This window comes from Spermophilus citellus (genome assembly GCF_964194105.1).
Source record: "Spermophilus citellus genome assembly, chromosome: 5".
NCBI classification, from domain to species: domain Eukaryota; kingdom Metazoa; phylum Chordata; class Mammalia; order Rodentia; family Sciuridae; genus Spermophilus; species Spermophilus citellus.
In genome coordinates, this window is record NC_138186.1 from 54435739 (window position 1) to 54455417 (window position 19679).

The 19679-nt window shown below is 41.0% G+C and overlaps 1 protein-coding gene across 2 annotated transcripts in view; it reads right to left on the reverse strand.

The window, feature by feature from the left end:
* The window catches only part of BTBD9 (BTB domain containing 9), a 404071-nt gene that overhangs the window by 97813 nt on the left and 286579 nt on the right, over nucleotides 1-19679 (reverse strand). For both annotated transcript variants that reach the window (XM_081294490.1, XM_081294491.1), the window contains exon 8: nucleotides 4231-4420. In XM_081294490.1, coding sequence (XP_081150616.1) covers nucleotides 4231-4420 — 190 coding nt within the window. The remainder of the gene's footprint in view (nucleotides 1-4230; nucleotides 4421-19679) is intronic.

Genomic DNA, 19679 nt, shown 5'->3' on the forward strand with positions numbered 1-19679 from the left:
TGATGGTTTTAGGAGTTGGTGTTGTGTACATAGACAATGAAAAAACATCCTAGACTGTCACTTCTCCAACTCCTTCCTCCCTGGCCCTCCTGTTACTTTCCCCTCCCTCCCTCTGCTCTCAGAGTGTGCCAGGTATGTTCCCACCTCAGAATCTTGGCACTATGTCCATGGTGTCCGACCTGGATTGCCAGGTTCTGCTCAATGTCCCCCTCTCAGTGAACCTTTCCAGACCACCCAGCCTAAAACAGCACCATCTCCACATCTCCTCCTCCTAGAGAGAGGGAGCTGCAGAGCTCATGAGCTGACTTCCTGTAGCACCTGTCAACGTCTGACATATTGCACATAGTGTCTGTCTGCTGTCTAGGTCCCCCATGCACTAGACAGGAGCTCCGGGACAGCAGCGGTGTTATTCTGTTTATTCAGGGCTGTGTCGACTACAGTGCCTGTCACAGAGTAAAGTGTTTAGTGAATGTTGAATGAATGAAAGAAAAGAAAGGCTAGAAAGATGGCCGGAGATGCTGTTTCATGCTCCTCTCTCCAGGAAACCACAGGGGACTGATGCCACACATGCTAGGAGGACTGGCTCCTGCTGACCATTTTCTGTCAGAAAAGAAGGCTCTGCTTGCCTCTCCAGCCACAGGGCATCCTCTCAGGGAAGGAAACAGAGGTTTCTGTGGATAAAATACTCAAACAAAAGAAATCTTATCCATAAAACAATTACATCTTCTCTTAGGAATAAAGAATGAAGTGATCAAAATAAATCATGCTTGAGAACTTTGCCTCTGAAGTCACCAACTACAAAGAAACTTGAATTTCCAAAGCTTAAGGACATGTGACTGGGCCCTACCTCGCACAGGGGGGGACCGTGTGTCCAGGCGTCCCAGCTCTCCACCCTCCCAGCCTGAGCTTTGCAGCTCCCACTCTCTAGGGGTTGATGCAGAACCATGGGCTGCAGCAGATACAGTGACTAGGAAAGTAAGTTAGTCATCACGAGCAATAGAAGCTGTGGGTCAAATGTCACTGACTAATCAACCCGTCATTGGTCAATTACCTATCTCCATGAAGAGGTGCCACTGATCTAGTTTCCTATCAATAAATGTCTATCTGGGCACATCAGCTGCTGTAACTGCAGCCTGCCAAGATATCCAGCACCGTCCACAGGCATTGGTGGCTAGGAAATCTCTCTCCCTTTCCTCTTAATAATGTCACAGAAGAGGCAAATGCAGTTCCTCACAACATAATGTTGGTTTCACCGAGACGTGTCTCTTTGGGCGCTCAGCTAGTTATACAGAGCTTCAATTGCATGGATCTTCTTACTGAAAAAACAATACTTGGGCTGATGGAAGTTGGAGGCTTCATACTGTGCTGAGATACACAATTCTGCCTCTGGTTGTGCTCCTGCTCATCATCCTCCCTCTGAGTCAGGAAAAGAAGAATTTTTGGGGGGGGAATCATTTTCATTCCACATTTAAAGAAAACCAAATGGGCACTGCTCTCTCCTGCACCAATGACACATTTTCCTGGAGTCAGATTCAACATCTCTGATTCTCTGGTAGAGGCAGAGGCCAAGGTGGCCTTGTCCCATGAAGAGCCTGTTTGTCTTCAATTGTCACCCTGGCAACAACCATATCAGGTTCCTGCTGAATCTAAAATTATAGATTTCCTACTGTACCTGCTACAATTCCCCCTCTATCTGACAGCCCGCCTCATGTACATTTAACCTAACAAGAGAAGCTTATTTGGAGTTGCCACAGGTTTACATGCCAGGTGGGCAGGGGGGAGCCAGCAAGTAAATAATCATAATACAAATGCTGTGACAGGAACTCTAGACCAAACGCATGGGATGGCAATAAGCCCAGGAGATGACAGAAGGTTAGAGACGCACTCCCTAAGGGGTGAATAAGAAATAAGAGGGGGTAAGAAATAACAATAAAGGGGAATAAGAAAGACAGGTAAGAGAAGGGAACGAGAAGGTGGTAAGAGGTGTAAGCAGGGAGAACAGGATGATCAGAGATTGGAAGGCAGGGAGTAAGAAAGGACAGGCACCATAAATGCTAACAACTAAACAGCAAGACAGGCTGAGGTGCTGATGTAGAGGCTGTATGGCAAGGTGGAGGCTGAGAGAAGAGGCTGTACAGACAAGGCAGAACGTTGTTAAATGGTTTAGTTGGCACTTTCTCCTGAAGGCAAAGAGCAGCCATGAATCCTCTTAGGGAGGGCTGTAGCCACATTAGATTGATGGTAAGGGTGAGGGATGGCTACACATGGAGGAGGGAGAGTCAGTGGAAGTCTGAAGGTTGGATAGAGAACCCAAACTACAAAGGTACAGCTGTGGTCATGGCATGGGTGGAGGAGAGGTGAGCTGGTGAGGTGTTTGCAGACGGTACTGCCAGGACTTCAGGGCTGGCTGGTAGGAGGGGGAGGAACAGGAGAGGTCGAGATTTAGAAGAGCCTCATGTTTTTGGCTCAGGCAACAAATAAATTGGAGAGAAAGGGTGCTGCTGACTGAGATAGGGAGTCTCCCCACAAGGTAACTTGAGAAGAAGGGGGAGGACAGAAGAACTTCACCTTAGACATCTTGATTTGAGATCACATGGAACACCGTAAGATGGTGGCAGAGGTGAGGAGGGGGCACAAAGTACCAAGGAAACGAATGGAATAAAGAAAATATCACAAGAGAGCGGGTACAGCTACTAAGCTGCCCATTTGCTTCAATCTTCATTGGCAAGAAGACTGGCCTTCAAATTAGAAATGGCAGAACAAACATAATAAAGAGAAAATTGAAGTCCCAAATAGGTGAAGTGAAAGAAAAGAGAGTATCCAGTCAATTTAAATGATTTCAAGTCTCCTGGCTCAGATGAGTTACACCCCAAGCCTGCTGAAAGAAATTGCAGATGTAATCTCAGAGACACGACTGGTAATCTTTAAGAAATTGTGGGGACTATAAGGAGTGCCAGAAGACAAAAGAAGGACAACTGTTTCCCAGATTTTTAAAGTGAAGAGGAATAGATTATAATGGGAAATATACAAGCAAGTTTCACATAATCTGTGACAAAAATTCTCAAACAGCTTATTAAGTAGGTGGTTGATGAGTACTTTAGTTAATCCATGCAGCTAATGAAAGGAAGGGGGTTGTATTGCAGTGTGACAGTTTTTATTTGTACTGGTAGCCTGTCAAGACTGGTTGTGGCCGGTCTTGTACCCCTCTGTAAGCCTAAGTGAGTGATCTGGCCTTCAGTCTAAACTAAAGGCTTCTCTGATTTGCTGCCTTATGGTACTTGGTTTGTGACATGGCCCTTGATGAAAAGGGGTTGCCAATTTAATGAAGAAATAGTCTGAATTTGCCAAGAAATTCAGCACCAAGTCCTCAGGGTGCTTGGGAAACCTCTGGGGTTATTAGCCCCTTGACAAATCTGTGCCTGTCACACTCCTTCTGTCTTATTTTTGTTAGTTCTCTCTTTCAACACACTGTCTTAAAGAAGAGAACAGGAAATGACACAGCAAATGTGGCACACGATGGGGTGGGGGAGGCAGTCATGAGCCTCCAACACCTCCACTCCAGGCAGACTGAGAAAGATTCATAGAAAGACATTTTTTACAGGAGGACTTTGGAGGTCTTCTGGAAAGGGCAGGGCAGGGCAGGGCAGGGCAGGGCAGGGAAGCCTACTCAAGATCCAGATAGCCCTCTTCAACTAAAAGTATTCTGTCAAGGAGCAATACCAGTCTCCACTTAAAAATTACATATTCCTACAAATCAAGCAAAGTTAAAGTGCCTTTCTTAAAACAAAAAAGGGATAATGAAAAACAACCCAGACACAAAGTTACTAACAAGATTTTAGAACCAGGTATCATATTCAGATCTGTTTGGTTCATATGCAGTCATTTATTAACACTGAAAACAATTTTTCATTCTATGTAAGACCTCTTTTGACATGTTACCCTGTCTCTAGCCAATGCAAAGGGAGACTTGGGAGGGAGTGAACCTGGCCCAGGTGGGCCTCTTCTCTAGTCCCCCGTGCCTGATGTCGGTGCCTCTCCCCACCAGAAATCCAAATGTACATCTGGAATCTTACTGCCTCAGCCTTCCACTCCTACTCCCTTCTGCATGTTCAGATCAGAGAACAGCAGAATTTCATCACTGAAGTTATTGAGGTCATCATTTTACCAAAATATAATTTTCATAAAAATAGTTACATTTAAAAACTAATTAATGAGCAGAAATAATCTTACCGTATTGATCCAATCATGTATGGCTGTGCCAGCTGAACCACAATTGCACCACTTCCTAGCTGGTGACACGTGTAGCCAGAATCCCAATCATAATTTTTAGTGTCCCCATTCAGCAAGGCATTTCGGCTCCGACTGACTCCTTCGATTACACTGGCACAATCAGCAATTGTTGCAACATTCTCCATGGGAACTGTGAATGCAAACCCAAGATTTGGCATTAGGATAAGAGAAGTCAAATAGATTCCAAAAGCATGAGCAGAACAAGATTAATTAATTACTATCTCAAATCAACAATAACAGGGAAATTAGAACATCTTGATTATCTTAATACATGAATTTTCCATGCCAAATAATTTTTAAAAAGTTGAACTTAAGGTTAGAACAAACCAAACCATATGTAGCAATTAATCCTATAGTATTTTATTATGAAGGAACATAATAACATATTAAATACAGAGTGGATATATATACCATAGAATATTACCACAAAGAGAAACTATAGAAATTGAGATTGGTGTGGTGCTGGGGAACAGACCCAAGGCCTTGCACACGCTAAGCAGGAGCTTTAACCCTGAGCTACATCCCTGGTCCAGTAAATGAGATTAATGAGCTGTAAACATACACATATGTTAAGTGGGAAATTCATAAATTCCGTATTTTAGAATTCACAAAGCAGGAAAGTGATCGAGGACATGATACCAATCGCTTCTCAGAAAGTACAGTTGGCCTCAGCCGTGATTCATTTCCTCTTCTTGTTTACTATTCTGTCACTGCAACACATTTGCTCTTTCCTTTGTTCATGAACTGCTGTATCTTGAAAAACCAGCTGTGTTTTGATTCTCAGTCTCTCTATATACTCCAAGTCCATATCAACCTGCTCATTTATAAAAGTCAAGAGCTTCCACAAAATGATGGCTGCCCAGTATGATAAAGATTCTCTAAATACTGAGGAGAGAGCAATACAAGATAAGGGCATTTTAAGTCCCTAGGCCTTTTCTACAGGGTTTCTACCAAAATCTGCAATTTTCTTTAGACATTTTAGACCAAAATCGACAATGTCAACTTGCTATATTTTTCAGTATATTATACTCTCTGAAAATACAGAGAATGAGCAATACTATCATCGTGTCAAAACACTCCTAACTTTATAATGATGTGAAGTAAATAATCCTACATGTATCTTCTGAGCAATGCATTTATTTTCCAAAGTTGGACAAGCCTGGACTTAACACTTCATCTCATACTTCACTAATTGCTTTGCTTTTTGAAAATGAGAATGGCCACAGAGTAGGAAGAAATGAAGGGAAGGAGGGAGAGAGACAAGATGGTTTTCTGGTGACAAATTCTTTTGACTCTGAAGTTTTAACTCCAAAGAAACAAGCAAAACACTGGTGAAACCACCAGTGAAGAAAATTTCATAGCAGAAAAGGGGTCCATGGGATTGCTCTGCCCAGCTTTTGTGCCTCCACCATGCTGTCTCGGTTACTATAATTTTAGAGTAATCTTAAAGTCTCCTAATATTAGTGCTTCTCCTCCCCATCTTTCCCTTCTTTTTCTTCAAAATTGTTTTAGATATTTTAGTCCTTTCAGTTAATTTTTACATTTTCAGTTTCTAAATACACTGACGTAAAGTCCCATGACTTTGGAACAAAACAAAGGTAAAGAAGTATCTTCAGAGGGCAAGTCCAGACATCTCCATCTCAAGGAAAAGAGGTAGCATTCCCTAATGAGAAGGGAGGACTTCCAGAAGTGGCACAAGACGCACAGTGAATGGAGCTGAGCCCTGAAACAGCACTCCAGCGCAGGCTATGCTGCAATGACAGACAGCCCTCCAGTCCCCTAGTGGCTTCATGTAGCACATTTATTTTTCACATTTCACATTTTGTACTTAATCAGCCAGGTGGCTCTGCTCACAATATCACAAGAGATCCCAATGAAAGAGTTTTATATTGACAATCACAGCAGCAGGGAAGAGAATGATCTGGACACTGGCTCTTAAAATATTTCCCCAAAGCAATATGCCATTATGCTCACATTTCATTGGCCAAGGCAAGTCACATGGCTCTAAAAGGTTAGGCAGGGCAGAAAGAGCCATCCTGCTGTGTGCATAGGAGAGGTACTAGGAGGAAAAAATGGATATTCAGTGAACAATATTAACATCTATCATATCAGGACAAAGGAACATTCAATAGAAACATAAATATGATCATTTGTTTAAAATCTATAAAGTATTTCTATGTATAAATTCCAAAATGTATACATCTAGCTTCCCACTAAAGGGTATTTAGACTGTTACCATTATTTTCTTCTTCATTACAAACAGAAGTGTGTCCTTGTGTTCCTGGCTAAGAATTTCCTTAAAGGAATATATACTTGCTGTATAGAATAATAGAAGGTAATTAATAGAAACAATAGAAAAGAATTATACCCATATTTTTCTTCAACTTCCCTGAGTATTGCCAAATTACTCACCAAAGCAGTTATAAACATTTACTTTCAACTCACTAAAAGTAACTCTTGGTAATACTGGACAGAGAGTATGAAATTATACATCAGTGTGGTTTTAGTTCTTCACCCTTTTTCCTTAGATGAAGTTGAACCTTTTTTCCTACCTCTCCTCTGTAAATTGCCTATTTTTTTATACCTTTTGCCTATTTTTCTATTATCCTTCTATAATTGATGTGCAGAATGACAATCTTTTGTAGGTTAATACTGAGTAGAAATATTTAATCTTTCATTTGTGATTTGTGCTCTCCCTTTCTGGTTTGTAAATTATTTCCTATACCCAATCCATAAAGATATTTTCCTGTATTTTCTCCTAAAAGTGTTCAGATTTTCCTTTTCACATTTTAATCTGCTTAGAATTTATTTTTGGAATGCTGTGAGATAGGAATTATTCTCATCTTTTATTCATAAGGATGGCCAATTTCCCCAGCACCATTTAATGAACAGTCTGTCCTTCTCCCCACTAATTTATGCTACTGTAGTCATGTATAAAGTTTTCCTATGTGCCGGCACCTCTCTTTAAGATCTCTATCCTGTTTCATGGATTGCTTTGCCCAGCTTTTGTGCCTCCACCATGATGTCTCGGTTACCATAATTTTAGAGTAATCATAAAGTCTCCTAATATTAGTGCTTCTCCTCCCCATCTTTCTCTTCTTTTTCTTCAAAATTGTTTTAGATATTTTAGTCCTTTCAGTTAATTTTTACATTTTCAGTTTCTAAATACACTGACATAATTTTCTTTCTTTCTTTCTTTTTTTTTTTTTTTTTTTAGTACCAGCAATTGAGCCCAGGGGCACTTAACCACTAAGTCACATCCCCAGCCCTTCTTATTTTTCATTTTGAGCCAGTCTTGCTAAGTTGCTTTATACCCTCTTTTTCATTTCAAATATCATTTATTTATATCTTTTATTTCTTTTTTGATCAGTCCTATACTCGTTTTCTTACTTTATCTAGGCTTTCAAAGAACTAACACTTAATTTTTCTTTTTTATCCTGTTTCACTAAGTTCTTCTCTTCATTATTTTCTGCCTTCTGCTCCTTTGGATTCACTCCCTCTCACCCCAACCACCCACTACTTGGAGTGAACGCTTAACCCCCTTCTTCTTTTCTTCCCTTTTTGCAGTGCTGGGGGTGGACCCAGGGCCTTACATGTGCTAGGCAAGTCCTCTGCCTCTGAACCACATCTCCATCTCACGAGCCCTCCGCTCATTAATCTTTTTCTTTTCTTACAAAAGTATTTAAAGCTAACATTTTACTTCAAACTCCTGTTTTCACCTTTATCTTCAAGTTTTAACATACCACACAGTGTTTAAAAGAGCACTAGTCAGGTATTATGTAGAATGTCCTTCAACCTGCATTTGTCTGATACTTCAAAAGCTGACTACTTTCAATGTTTTCAAATTTTCATTATAATTTTTTCTTTGTTTATTCAGAGTATGTGTTTAGCTTTCCAAATATAATTTTTCATGTCATCTTTTCATTGCTAATTTTTAATTCCATTGCAAGGTGGACAAAAGGTGTGGTCTGTGTAGTAATGAGCATGCAGCATGTGGTCTGTGCAGTAATGAGGATGCTCTGTGGCATAGTATGTGACTAATTCTTAATATTTCATGTGTATCTGAAAATAAGTGTGTATCCTCTAATTTGAGGGCTGAATAGTTCTATATGTCTGTTAAATCAAACTTGTTAATTGTATTAAAATCATTTATATACTTACTAGTTTTTCAGACATTTGTTAAAAATCTCCTGCTATGACTGTAGTCTTGTCAGGTTTCTCCTTATAATTCTTTCAATTTTGTTTTATATATTCTGGGATCACATCATTTCATACACATCATTTTAGAATTATTAAACCTTCCTGGAGGACTAGACCTTTCCCATTACATACTGTTGCTCTTACTCCTAATAATGGCTTTACCCCGAAGTCTACATTATCTGATATCTTTACTTTGGGTACTATTTTCTTAGTATCACACTACTTTTTAATTTCCTAGTCTCTTGTAAATAACATACAATAGTTTTAAAATAAGCTCAGTGTTCTGTGTTTTTTAATGGGCAGATTTATTTACAAGTTTCTTCTTTGCTGCTTTCCTTAGAAAACTGGAGCAGAGTGGACAGAAAGCTAACAATTTGATGGTTTCCTTTATTTTCCTCACCAGTTCTCTCTATTGATTTGGTTTGGAAGTTGTACATTCCATTCTACGATTTTGCTAGTTATTTTTAGATAATCATATCAGACTTAACAATGCCTAAAGCTGAAAACTGCATAGTCCCTTCTCCTGAACAATACAGAAGACCTTAATATTTTTTAATACCAATCGCTTAGTGGCTTGTCATTATTACCTAACATTTTAGTTCTATTCTGTTTTATATTCTCTAAATTAGTCATTACTAGGGGCTGGGGTTATGGCTCAGTTTATCCACATTCACCAATTTGTTCGCTATTACTTTTTAAATATCCCCCCTCCTTTTGGTTCAACTTTCTTCAATTGATGGCATATCTATTAGTATTCGGCCAAGTTTTTGTCTGAAGGTGTATGTTATAGTTTGGACAGGAGGTGTTCCCCAAACACTCATGTGTGAGACAATACAAGAATGTTCCCAGGAGAAATGATTGGGCTAGACAGCCTTAATCTAATCAGTGCATTGACCCACCCACACAGATTAACTGGATAGTAGCTACAGGCAGGCAGGGTGTGGCTGGAGGAGGTAGCTTCCTGGCACTGTGCCTTTCCATATACACTTTGTCTGTGGTGAGCAGAGCTCTCTGCTTGTTGACCGCCATGTCCTGCTTCCCTCCGCCAGGCCCTTCCACCCTCGTGTTCCGCCTCACTGGGGCCCAGAGCAAAGGCATCAGCAGCCATGGGTGACCTCTGAAACCAAGAGTGCCAAATAAACTTTTTCTCCTCTAAAATTTTGTTCTTGTCAGGTCTTTTGATCACAGCAACGAAAAAGCTGAAACAGTACATTTTGCCACCACTCTTCAAAATAGTTTAATTGGTATAAGCTCTTTTTCTTTAGTACTATGATGATGATATTCCATAATCTCTGGCCTCTACTGTTTTGTCCACTACAGTCAGCTATCCCCCAAACTCTAGCAATTTCTTTTTTTCTCCTATTAATTTTAAGGCTTTTTCTCCTTGGTTTTGGGGTTTTGCAATTATACTATATTGTACCTATGTGTTAATTGATCCTGCTATGGACTAAATATGAACATTATAGCTATATTATTGAGGGTTTTACAGAGAAACAGAATAGATAAGATATACACAGAAAGAGACAGACACATGAAAAAAGGGACTTATTATGGGAATTGACTTGTGTTATGGAGGCTGAGAAGACCCAGAACATGCTGCCTGCAAGCTAGAAAAAGGAGGGAGCCAGTGGCTTAGCTCAGTCTAAGTCCAAAGGCCTGAGAACCTGAAGTTCTGAAGACCAAAAGCCGGAAGACTGATGCCCCAGCTTTTGGGGGAGAGAGCAGATTTGCCTTTGCTCTGCCTCTGTGTTCTACCCGGGTCCTCAACTGAGTGGATGGTGCCTACTCACACTGGGTAAAGGCAAATTTGTCTTCCTCAGCCCACTGATTCAAATGCCAGTGTCTTCTGGAAACCCCCCAGACACACTCAGCGATAGTGCTTCGCCCTTAACCCTGCCACATCCCCACCCCAAATTCACCACCACAAGGTTTCCACTGGTTTTAGAAATTTGGGGCCCTTATTTTATTGAATACTGAGGTTCCTTCATTTCCTGTTTTTCGTTCTTCTTAGACTCCTATCAGGTCTATGTTGAACTTCTCATTCCACCCTCCCTGCTTCTTAACTTTCCTTGCATTTTTTTACATTCCTTGAAGCATTCTAGGTAATTTCTTAGTCAATTGTATTCACTGGTTCTCTTTACTTATGTCTAATCTCTGTTCAGCTTGTCTACTAGTTACAATTTCACTACTGAACTAAAAATGAAAATAAAATGAGCTATGTGTAATTCTTTTTATTTCTATGTACTTTATATGTATATGTATATATAATAAATATTATGTAAATATACTACGTATGTATTGCTCTCTGCCCAAGATTCCTGAGACAGAACTCTAAATCCTTGTGACAGGGATATTAAAAGAATCTTTTGTTCTAATATGCAACCTTTGATTCTGGTTCTTGGCATAAGCTTCTAATCCCTTGGAACTTCCAGGGTGATAGGAGTGTCTTTTATTCCAATGAGGTGACTTTGTGAGCGCCTAGATGGGGACTGATCACCAGAAAGACCAGGCATGATTAGAAGGCTGGAACTTTCAGGGCCTCTCCTCATCCTCTGGAAAGGGAAGAGGGGCTGCAGATTGAGTTCATAATTGATAGTGCCTATGGCTCATGTGAATGTGCTGGGGTGAGGGTCCACTTGTGGAGGGCATGGAAGCTCTGCTCCCCTTCCCACATTCTAGCCATATGCACCTCTTCTTTGGCTGGTCATCTGTCTCCTTTACAGCAAACCAGCAAATGTGTTTCCCAGAGTTCAAGAAATGTCAAATTCAAGAAGGGGACTGTGGGAACCTCTGGTCTATAACCAAGTTGGACAGAAGTTCTGGGAAACCGAGGGACCTACTGCTTGTGACTGGTGTCCTATGGTGTCTGCACTAACTTCTGTTGTGTCAGAACTGAACTAAGGACACTGCTGGAGAACTGCGTTGGTGTGTCGAGAAAAACCCTCACACATTAGTGTTGTCTGTGTAAGAGAAGAAAAAGGGTTTTCTTTTCTTTTTCTTTTTTCGCTTTTCCCTTTATCAACAGGGGTCAATCTCACACAGGAAAGTCGTTAAGAAGAATAAGTGACAGAAAAACATAGAGTATAATTCAACTTATATTGATGAAACTGTCATGGGAAGCTAGGGAATGGTATACAGTAAAATTCAGATTCTAGATAGGAGGACACTGGTGATGATCCTGGAGGAGGGATACATGAGGGGCTTCAAAGGTTTGGTGATGCTCTGTCTCCTAAGCTGGGTGACGAATATCCGAACCTCACACATGTGGTATTCTTTTGCACACAGGGAACCTTATTTTAAATTTCACATATCTTAACACTATTTTTATGAAAACCAGAAAGACAGCAAGCCTCTGAAAGGATAAAACCCTTGACAATTACTTCAAATGCTGATATCCTCTACAGACACAACGAGGTCTCACTAGTGGTCTTTCTCGACTCTCAGTTTGTTAATTTCCACCTACGCTATACTTTACTGCTTCACAATTTTGTCCCTAGACAATCTGATTCAATTAGTACATCAACATCAGAGATGATCACAAAATCATTATGGATGTAGCTTCAAGCTCTTTGGGCAGCAAGGCTGGGACAAGCATTTCCAATTCCTTCTCCATAGCCATATTTATAAATGGTCTTATTAAAGAAGATCTGTTCAGTCTCTAACACTTTCTCTAAGTAAAACTGCTCCAGTACTACAACCCTCTGGCACTCTGGGAACTGGTGGTGGTCTAACATATATACTACAGTAAAGAATTTTACTGTAAAGAATTTTACAAAGAATCTTACATCTCTGTGCTGGAGAAGCATATACCATGGTTTCTATCATGATCTCGACATAATTATTCACTAATGTTTATTAGTCAAAGTCTGTATCTATAAAAGGAGCCTAACACAGAAACAGACGCTCCATACATATAGACATAGAAATTGATCCACCTCACTGAAATCCACCCTAAGGCCCACTCTTTCTTTTTAGTATTTATTTTTTAGTTTTAGGTGGATAAAATATCCTTATTTTATTTTTATGCTGAGGATCGAACCCAGTGCCTCATACATGTTAGGCGAGTATTCTACCACTTGAGCCACAACACCAGCCCCCTAAGTCCTACCCACTCTTTCTTTTCTTTCTTTCTTTTTTCTTTTTCTGGTATCAGGAATAGAATCCAGGGGCATTTAACCACTGAACCACATCCCCCAGCCTTTTTTATTTTTTTGAGATGGGGTCTTACTAAATTGTTTAGGGCCTCCCTAAATTGCTAACTTTGAACTTGCAATCCTCCTACCTCAGCCCACAGAGCTGCTGGGATTACAGTTGTGCACTACAGCGCCTGGCAGTCCCACATTTTTTAAAAATATATATATATTTTTAGTTGTAGATGGACATAATACCTTTATTTATTTATTTTTATAAGTGGTGCTGAGGATGGAGCCCAGTGCCTCACACATGCTATGCGAGTGCTTTACCCCAGTGCTATAACAGAAGACCCCATACTTCTTTAAAACACACACACACACACACACACACACACACACAGGACTAGCAACATAATAATCAACTCTACTTCATTGGGTTGCAACATCAAAAGCTTAGCATATTTCTTAATTATCATTCCTACTTTTTTGATAATGAATCAAATTAATACTATTATGACAAAATAATGCCACCAAGTGGAAAGAGGAGGACAGGGGTCTGGGCACAAACTCCCAGATGATGATGACCTTCTGACAAGTCACCAAGATGAGATAATCATTCCAGCACTGTACCAATTCTTTTTTTTTTTTTTTTTTAGAGAGAGAGTGATAGAGGGAGAGAGAGAGAGAGAGAGAGAGAGAGAGAGAGAGAGAGAGAGAGAATGAATTTTTTTAATTTTTTTTTTTTTTTAGTTATCGGCGGACACAACATCGTTGTTTGTATGTGGTGCTAAGGATCGAACCCGGGCTGCACGCATGCCAGACGAGCGCGCTACCGCTTGAGCCACATCCCCAATTTGTGATTGACAAATCACTTTGTCAATCTGACTTAACCTGATAATTAAAGAGATTAGAATGTGAGTTTCACAAGGGCAGGGACTTCTGTTTCTTTTACTTCTATGTTCCCGTTGTGAAGAAGCACTGTGTAGCACAGAGTAGATTCTCAATAAATGTTTGCTGAATGAATGAATTAGAGTTGGAAAATAATGCCCATGTAAGATCGAGGCACTTCATCTTGCTTAATACAGTTCCTGACCAAAAGTTAAGAAAATCTAAAAGTTACTAAATAAAGCAGAAAAAAAATGCATTCTCAGTGAAAGTTTTCTTAGAAAAGTAAGTATGATCAATTTCTGGGTCTTGACCTAAACATTAAAAAAGAAAACAAATATACCTATGGCAGAAGAGTTGCTATGTAAGCATCACACACCCCTCCCCCCTCAACTGCTCCCTAATAGTTTGTCCCATATACAGAGTTTGGTCACTTGAGGTAGACCAAAATATTTTCGTTGGGAGAAACCATTTTGGAGGGAAAGAGTAATGTAGATTACAATGTGGTTTTTAATGAAATATAAAAGGTTTTTTAGTGTTGCACTTTAGTTATATTATAGGTGTTCTGATAGAAGAGATTTGTCCTGAATGTCACCACCGGGTTTACTAACATAGACCCCCTTTCCTCCATTTCAGCAGGAAATAATCCTACCATTAATTATTTTTTCTAGAAACATACGCTTCTGCATGCCTAGCTGGCTGTCCAATATTTAATGGTCTGAATATGTTCTGTGGTCTTTGTGCTGGGAGAAATTAGAGTGTGACTCTACCTGACTGCAACACACAGAAGGTGCTGGGCTGTTCTTCTTCCCAGAGGGACTGGGCCACTCCCCGCTCTGAATGTTCATTACCGTCTTTCATATGCGTCTGATAAATTTATTAAAAACACCATCTGGACAGGACTCGGCTTTGTGCTGTACTTCCAAGCTTCCAGGCTCCTCCCTTGTCCCACTGGAATTTCTGCCCCAATTTGTGTCACTTTGTTTACAAACCCATACCTGCCAACACCCAGCATCTTGAGTCTGTCTCTTCCTGGGTCTCCTCTGCCATCTTTCAGCCCTGCACCTATTACAATAGCTCGTGCTGTGAGCAGAAGGCAAAGGGGAGCCGCCTGGGCAGAAATTACTTTTCCCCCTCCATGCACACGGCAATTCTGCTCAGACAAATTTAATTTGCTGCTTCTGAATGCAAAAGTTGCATGTTAACAAAGTGCATACCTTCTGCCTGTGTGTGGATATCGGAATGACGCACACTGTGGGGAATGGCGGAGAAAGTGAACTGAAAACCACTTTACTGCTGCCCGTTCTTGCACAGCACCCGGGGTGGCCAACAGCCTGCCAGTAAATTTAATTCAGGAGTAATAAATTTTTAAAAAGGCAGTATTACTTCACTAGGACATGACCTGAGGGCCACCTGTACCAGCTATATTTAAAGATAAGACTGACATGTTATTTAACTGTCTCCAGAGATCACCTTTGAGAGGTGGGGGAAAAAAACGCATCTGAAGCAGCTTTTTGAAAATGAAATAACATTTAGCACTTCCAGAGGACTTTATCTTCAAAAACTGTACTTGTGGTGGACTTCATTCAATGCTTCCCTGGCTGCTTTCATTACAAAATTGCTTTCTAACAGTGCAGCGGCTCACTCGGCAAACAAGTACTTAATAGGCTCAGAGCAGATTTTTCTCCATTGCTAAGTTTTAGACACCAAGCATTTCTGGCCAACAAGACAACTACAGCTGTTGTTAGCTCCAGGTCACTCCTCCATATCCCCCACAGAACTACTTTTCTTTAGGGCTTAGCACCCTCAGAGCCTAGCCCAGGCCCACACAGGAACTTGTTGCTGATCAGGCAGCCTTCCAACCCGATGCAGCCCAACCTTCTGTGGAGTAATTCATAAGGAAAAAAATACCCACAGCTGTTATGTCTTAACAGCTGTAAAAGAACAATAGCTAATTAGAGAACAAGCCCATCTTTCCTAGAAGCCATCAAAAAGCTACAAAAACACCCCCTTCAACACAGGCTCCTAGTTTTTTCTATCACTTTTCAATTATAGATTACATCACATCTCCAAAAATAAAATTGACTTTTCGTGGCATACAATTTTTAAGCTTCCTTTCCCCAAGTGCTCCTAGTCCCTCTGTGAGAAGGCTGCCCAAACATGACCACCTCTCCAGACCTGCAGGGGAAGAATACAGGCCACAGTTTCTCCAACACTGGGTTCCCCTTCCCCTGAGGCCCTATTCCTACTCCCTTCATTTTCAGCTGTTTTAATTAGCATTTAACTCTGCATTCTGATTATTCTTGTACTAGTCTAATTTTCATATCATCAAGTTTGTTCAAACCATGTGTTAAGTTTATACTTCACCTGTTATGCTGGTGAAGTAGACCAGAAGGAGGAGGTGACAATTCTAAACTTCAAATGTGCTCCCATAACTCCTCAAACATATGCAAACTTAATACAGTTATAGCTCTAAACCCTTCAGGGGAAGCAGCCCACTCTGGAGAAGATGAGATATCAGAGGGGGTGATCCTCAGGGGCAGAGGTGAGATGGGGGACGGACAGTGGATCTTGAATGTGCAGGTTCACGAGGACCACTGAATTCTGTCACTTCTCTCTGGGGCCTCTGATGGAAAGGACTTTCCAAAACTAACTATATAGTTTACTCTCTGTAGTTCGACAATCCTGCAGCTTAAATGCTGGAGGTTTTAGCTGAGAAAATCTTCAATTTAAAAAAGCCTTAAAGAATCAAGCATCAGATTTTTAGCAGCAGTATCTACTGTAGTATATCAAAGAGGGATTCACTCTGTAGGAGAGCCTTGAAATTGAGGACAAAGGCATTTCCAGGTGTAAGAAAAAAGATGTCCTAAAACCTAATTCTGTGTTTGAACTAATAGGCAATATCTGATTGGGTGTTTTTTTTTTTTTTCTTTTCTCTGGACATAATCTGTTAGAGAAAGAGATTCCACATCTTTCCCTAAACACACTGAGAATTTATTCATGTGGTAAGTCAAATACCCAACATCAAATAATCATTGAAAATGGTTTTGTAAGTTTTGGAAACCTTCTCAACATTTTTGGAAAAATTTTAGAATAAGGGATATCTTTTTTTATGAGCAGCACTGTTAGGGTTTTACATGGATTTATTTTTCCTTATGTCCTAAAAGAGGTTCAACTCAACAGGCTTATTTTTTGTTCCACACTACTACTGGTTTAAAGGTCTTATCAGGTCAAAAACAATTTTGTGACCCAAGAGCAGAGCTGTCACCATAGGTTGGAGAATATTTCTCATTCACTTTGTGCAAAGAACAAAGGACCAATAAAAAAAAAAATTGTTAAAAGTCCGACAGAATAAGTGGTAGCTTATTTAATACTTTTTTTTAAACTATCCCTTTAATAAAGGAGTAGCTTTTCTTTTTTTTTAAAACTGGAGGCTTCGTTCAAACGTTAACAATTTAAATCAGACTGGTTTGGGGATTAGGGATACCCTTTGAGTCTTAAGACATTGAATTCTTTAAATTGCATCAATGATGATAAAATTTGAGTTTTTACAAAATGTAGTTCAATAATGAGGTATTCAAACACTAAATCAGGTTCTGGATGCCACAGAGACAATGCCCCCCCAAAATCTGTAGCAAATATGCCCCTCTAATTCCACTTTAGCAGAGTCTTCCTATCACAGCCTGTGGAAGTAAGGGGAAAAAGATTGGAGATAAAGGGAAATTCTGAGGTCTTAGCCCCACATACCATCCTGGATTGAGTAGTATGAAAGCATCTCTGGTGAACAGGATGGAATTTAGAAGAAACATGGGTAAAGATGGCTGCAACTTCTGAACACAGGGCTTAGAACTGAGAGACCTTGATCAAACCACACAGGATGCCTGAGGGAACAGCTGGCTTCCGGGGCACTCAGTTTCAGCTGGCTGGAGCTCAGGGCTGTGGGTGAGCTGGGCAATCCTGGATGTGACTGAGGTGAAGCCTCCCCAGGGGAGACCTGGGACCTGGGGGAATCTGACCTCCCAGCTGTGAAGGCAGCCAGAGCCTGGAGTGTTCTGAACAACTCCACTCACACTTCTCAAGTAGTTACCAGAAACACAGCCTGGTGAAACACTCAGTTTACAGGACATGCTGGAGGCCAAGGTTAATCTAGATGGAGGAAATAGAATCATGCTATGGTTTTCAGTAGATTTACACAGCGTGGTATAAAAAGGGGGGAGGGGCTTATGTAAAATACAATAAAGGTAACTTTAAAAGAGCCTTTACTAGTGTTTTTAGTTCTTTTAGTAGTCTCTACTTAGTGTTTTTGAGAAATAAAAAATAAAGACAGTATTTTAAAAGACACTCGTTTTCATATCTGCCTGTTAGGAAGTGTCTCATTCTACATTCTAGCCCTCCTGCCATCCCATCTCTGCCCTATAAGTCAGAGGGGGCAGGGCAGCTGTTCCCTTGCTTCTTTGGCTCTGGAGTCACTGGACAAGGCAACGGGCTGGGAAAGCAGGCCCCAGAGAGCAGAGTCAGCCCCCTGGAACAGTTTCCTAGGCAATCACCAGGAAGCCACTGAGCTACCCTAACTCAATTTCACTACCTACAAAACAGAGCAATCCCTTCTGCTCCCTACCTTCCTCTGAACACAGAGAACTAAATTGGACAAGGTTTACAAAAGCATTTTGGGAGTTTCAGAGAAATAAGACCCAAGCTTGGCACTTGCCCAGCCATGGAGAGCCAGGTTTCCCATGTAGAACGGGTGGGTGAGTCCAGCATTTCAAAAATCTGGGTGCAGCACAAGAAGGGAGACTTTTATTCTCATGAGCCACCTTGTCATTGTACAAGGATAGGGGCAAAGGAAGGAAGAGCCAATAACAATTCTACTGACCTGCAAAAAACTATTAGCACCTGCTAGTGTAATATGCAGCTGGCAGTTTTGAGAATAACCGAGAAAGCAGTTCCTTTCTGGTCGATATTTGCTGGGGACAGCAAATTCTGACCTACTGAATCAGATCAAGATCATCTGAGTCATTAGACCAAAGAAGCTTCTTTGTGCTAACAGTGCAGTGGCTAGGGGGTCTCTTTTCATTAAACAAAAGGGTCTGCTCACAGCTGCCTTCTAGGACAGCTGCCGCTTCGAGGTTTCAAGAGCTATCACAATGGAAGGAGCAAATCAAAACACATTTTTAAAAAACCACAGACACAAATGGGCTTATAATTTATTAGTGAGACTGAAACTGAAAATGCCATGTGGCTGTCCCACTTTCTTGGGGGAAGACAGCAGGGAGAGAAGAGGGAGAGGGAGAGAAAAGGTTCCCTGCAGTATTTAGATGGTCTTCAAATGTTCATAATTTCCTTAGGGTGTGCTCGTTGCCAAGCTGACAGATGTTGCAGGAGAAACCTGTTCTATTCTGGAGAAAGGCTAACCTTTCAAGAGTGGGAGAGGGGGAGGGAGGCAGCCCATCCGCTCGGTGAAGAGATGACATTAAACTGGACAGCAAACCACCCTTGGTGCGCTGGATCTGTGAAAGGCTATGCGATAGCCCTGCCAGACAGCTGTCCTGGGAGGCTCTGTCTCACTCTGGCTTGCCTTGCCGTTGAGTGTGAATTAGTTTTTAAGTATTAGAAGGCCCTAGTCATGTAAGTGAGTATTAATTATTACTTTTGAAAACAACATGACTCCAAAGGATAAGGTGACTACATTCCCTTAATGGAAGCCACAGATGTGCCATTTTGTCCTAAGTGTTCACCCACTTTTTTCTCTATTTAGGAGAGAGAGGAACAGGTTTTTTAGAGCAGAGGATCTTTCATCCCAGACTTCCCAACTAGGTGCAAACTTATGTGGGTCCTTTGCTACCTTGGTCCTTGACATTTCCTGAAGAGAGCCTTCCAACAGAGGACTGAGAAGGCCAAGTGGTAATTTATGATACAAAATGGTAGTTCTGGAAAGCCCTAGCCCTTTTCCAAAAAATAAGAAGCAAGCAAGCACTTTCAAATTTAAGATTCTCAGCCTTCAAGTCATTAAGTGTCGCAAAATCATTGTTCTGGCTGATAAGAGTTCAGGACAAGCAGGGAGAGGAGAAGGCTGGGCTGTGTCCCTCTTCAGCACTCGCTGCCTCTACCCTGTTCCGGAGGAGGTCACACCTCCTGACCATTGCCAAGACATGTTCCTGAGAGGGCGCTCCC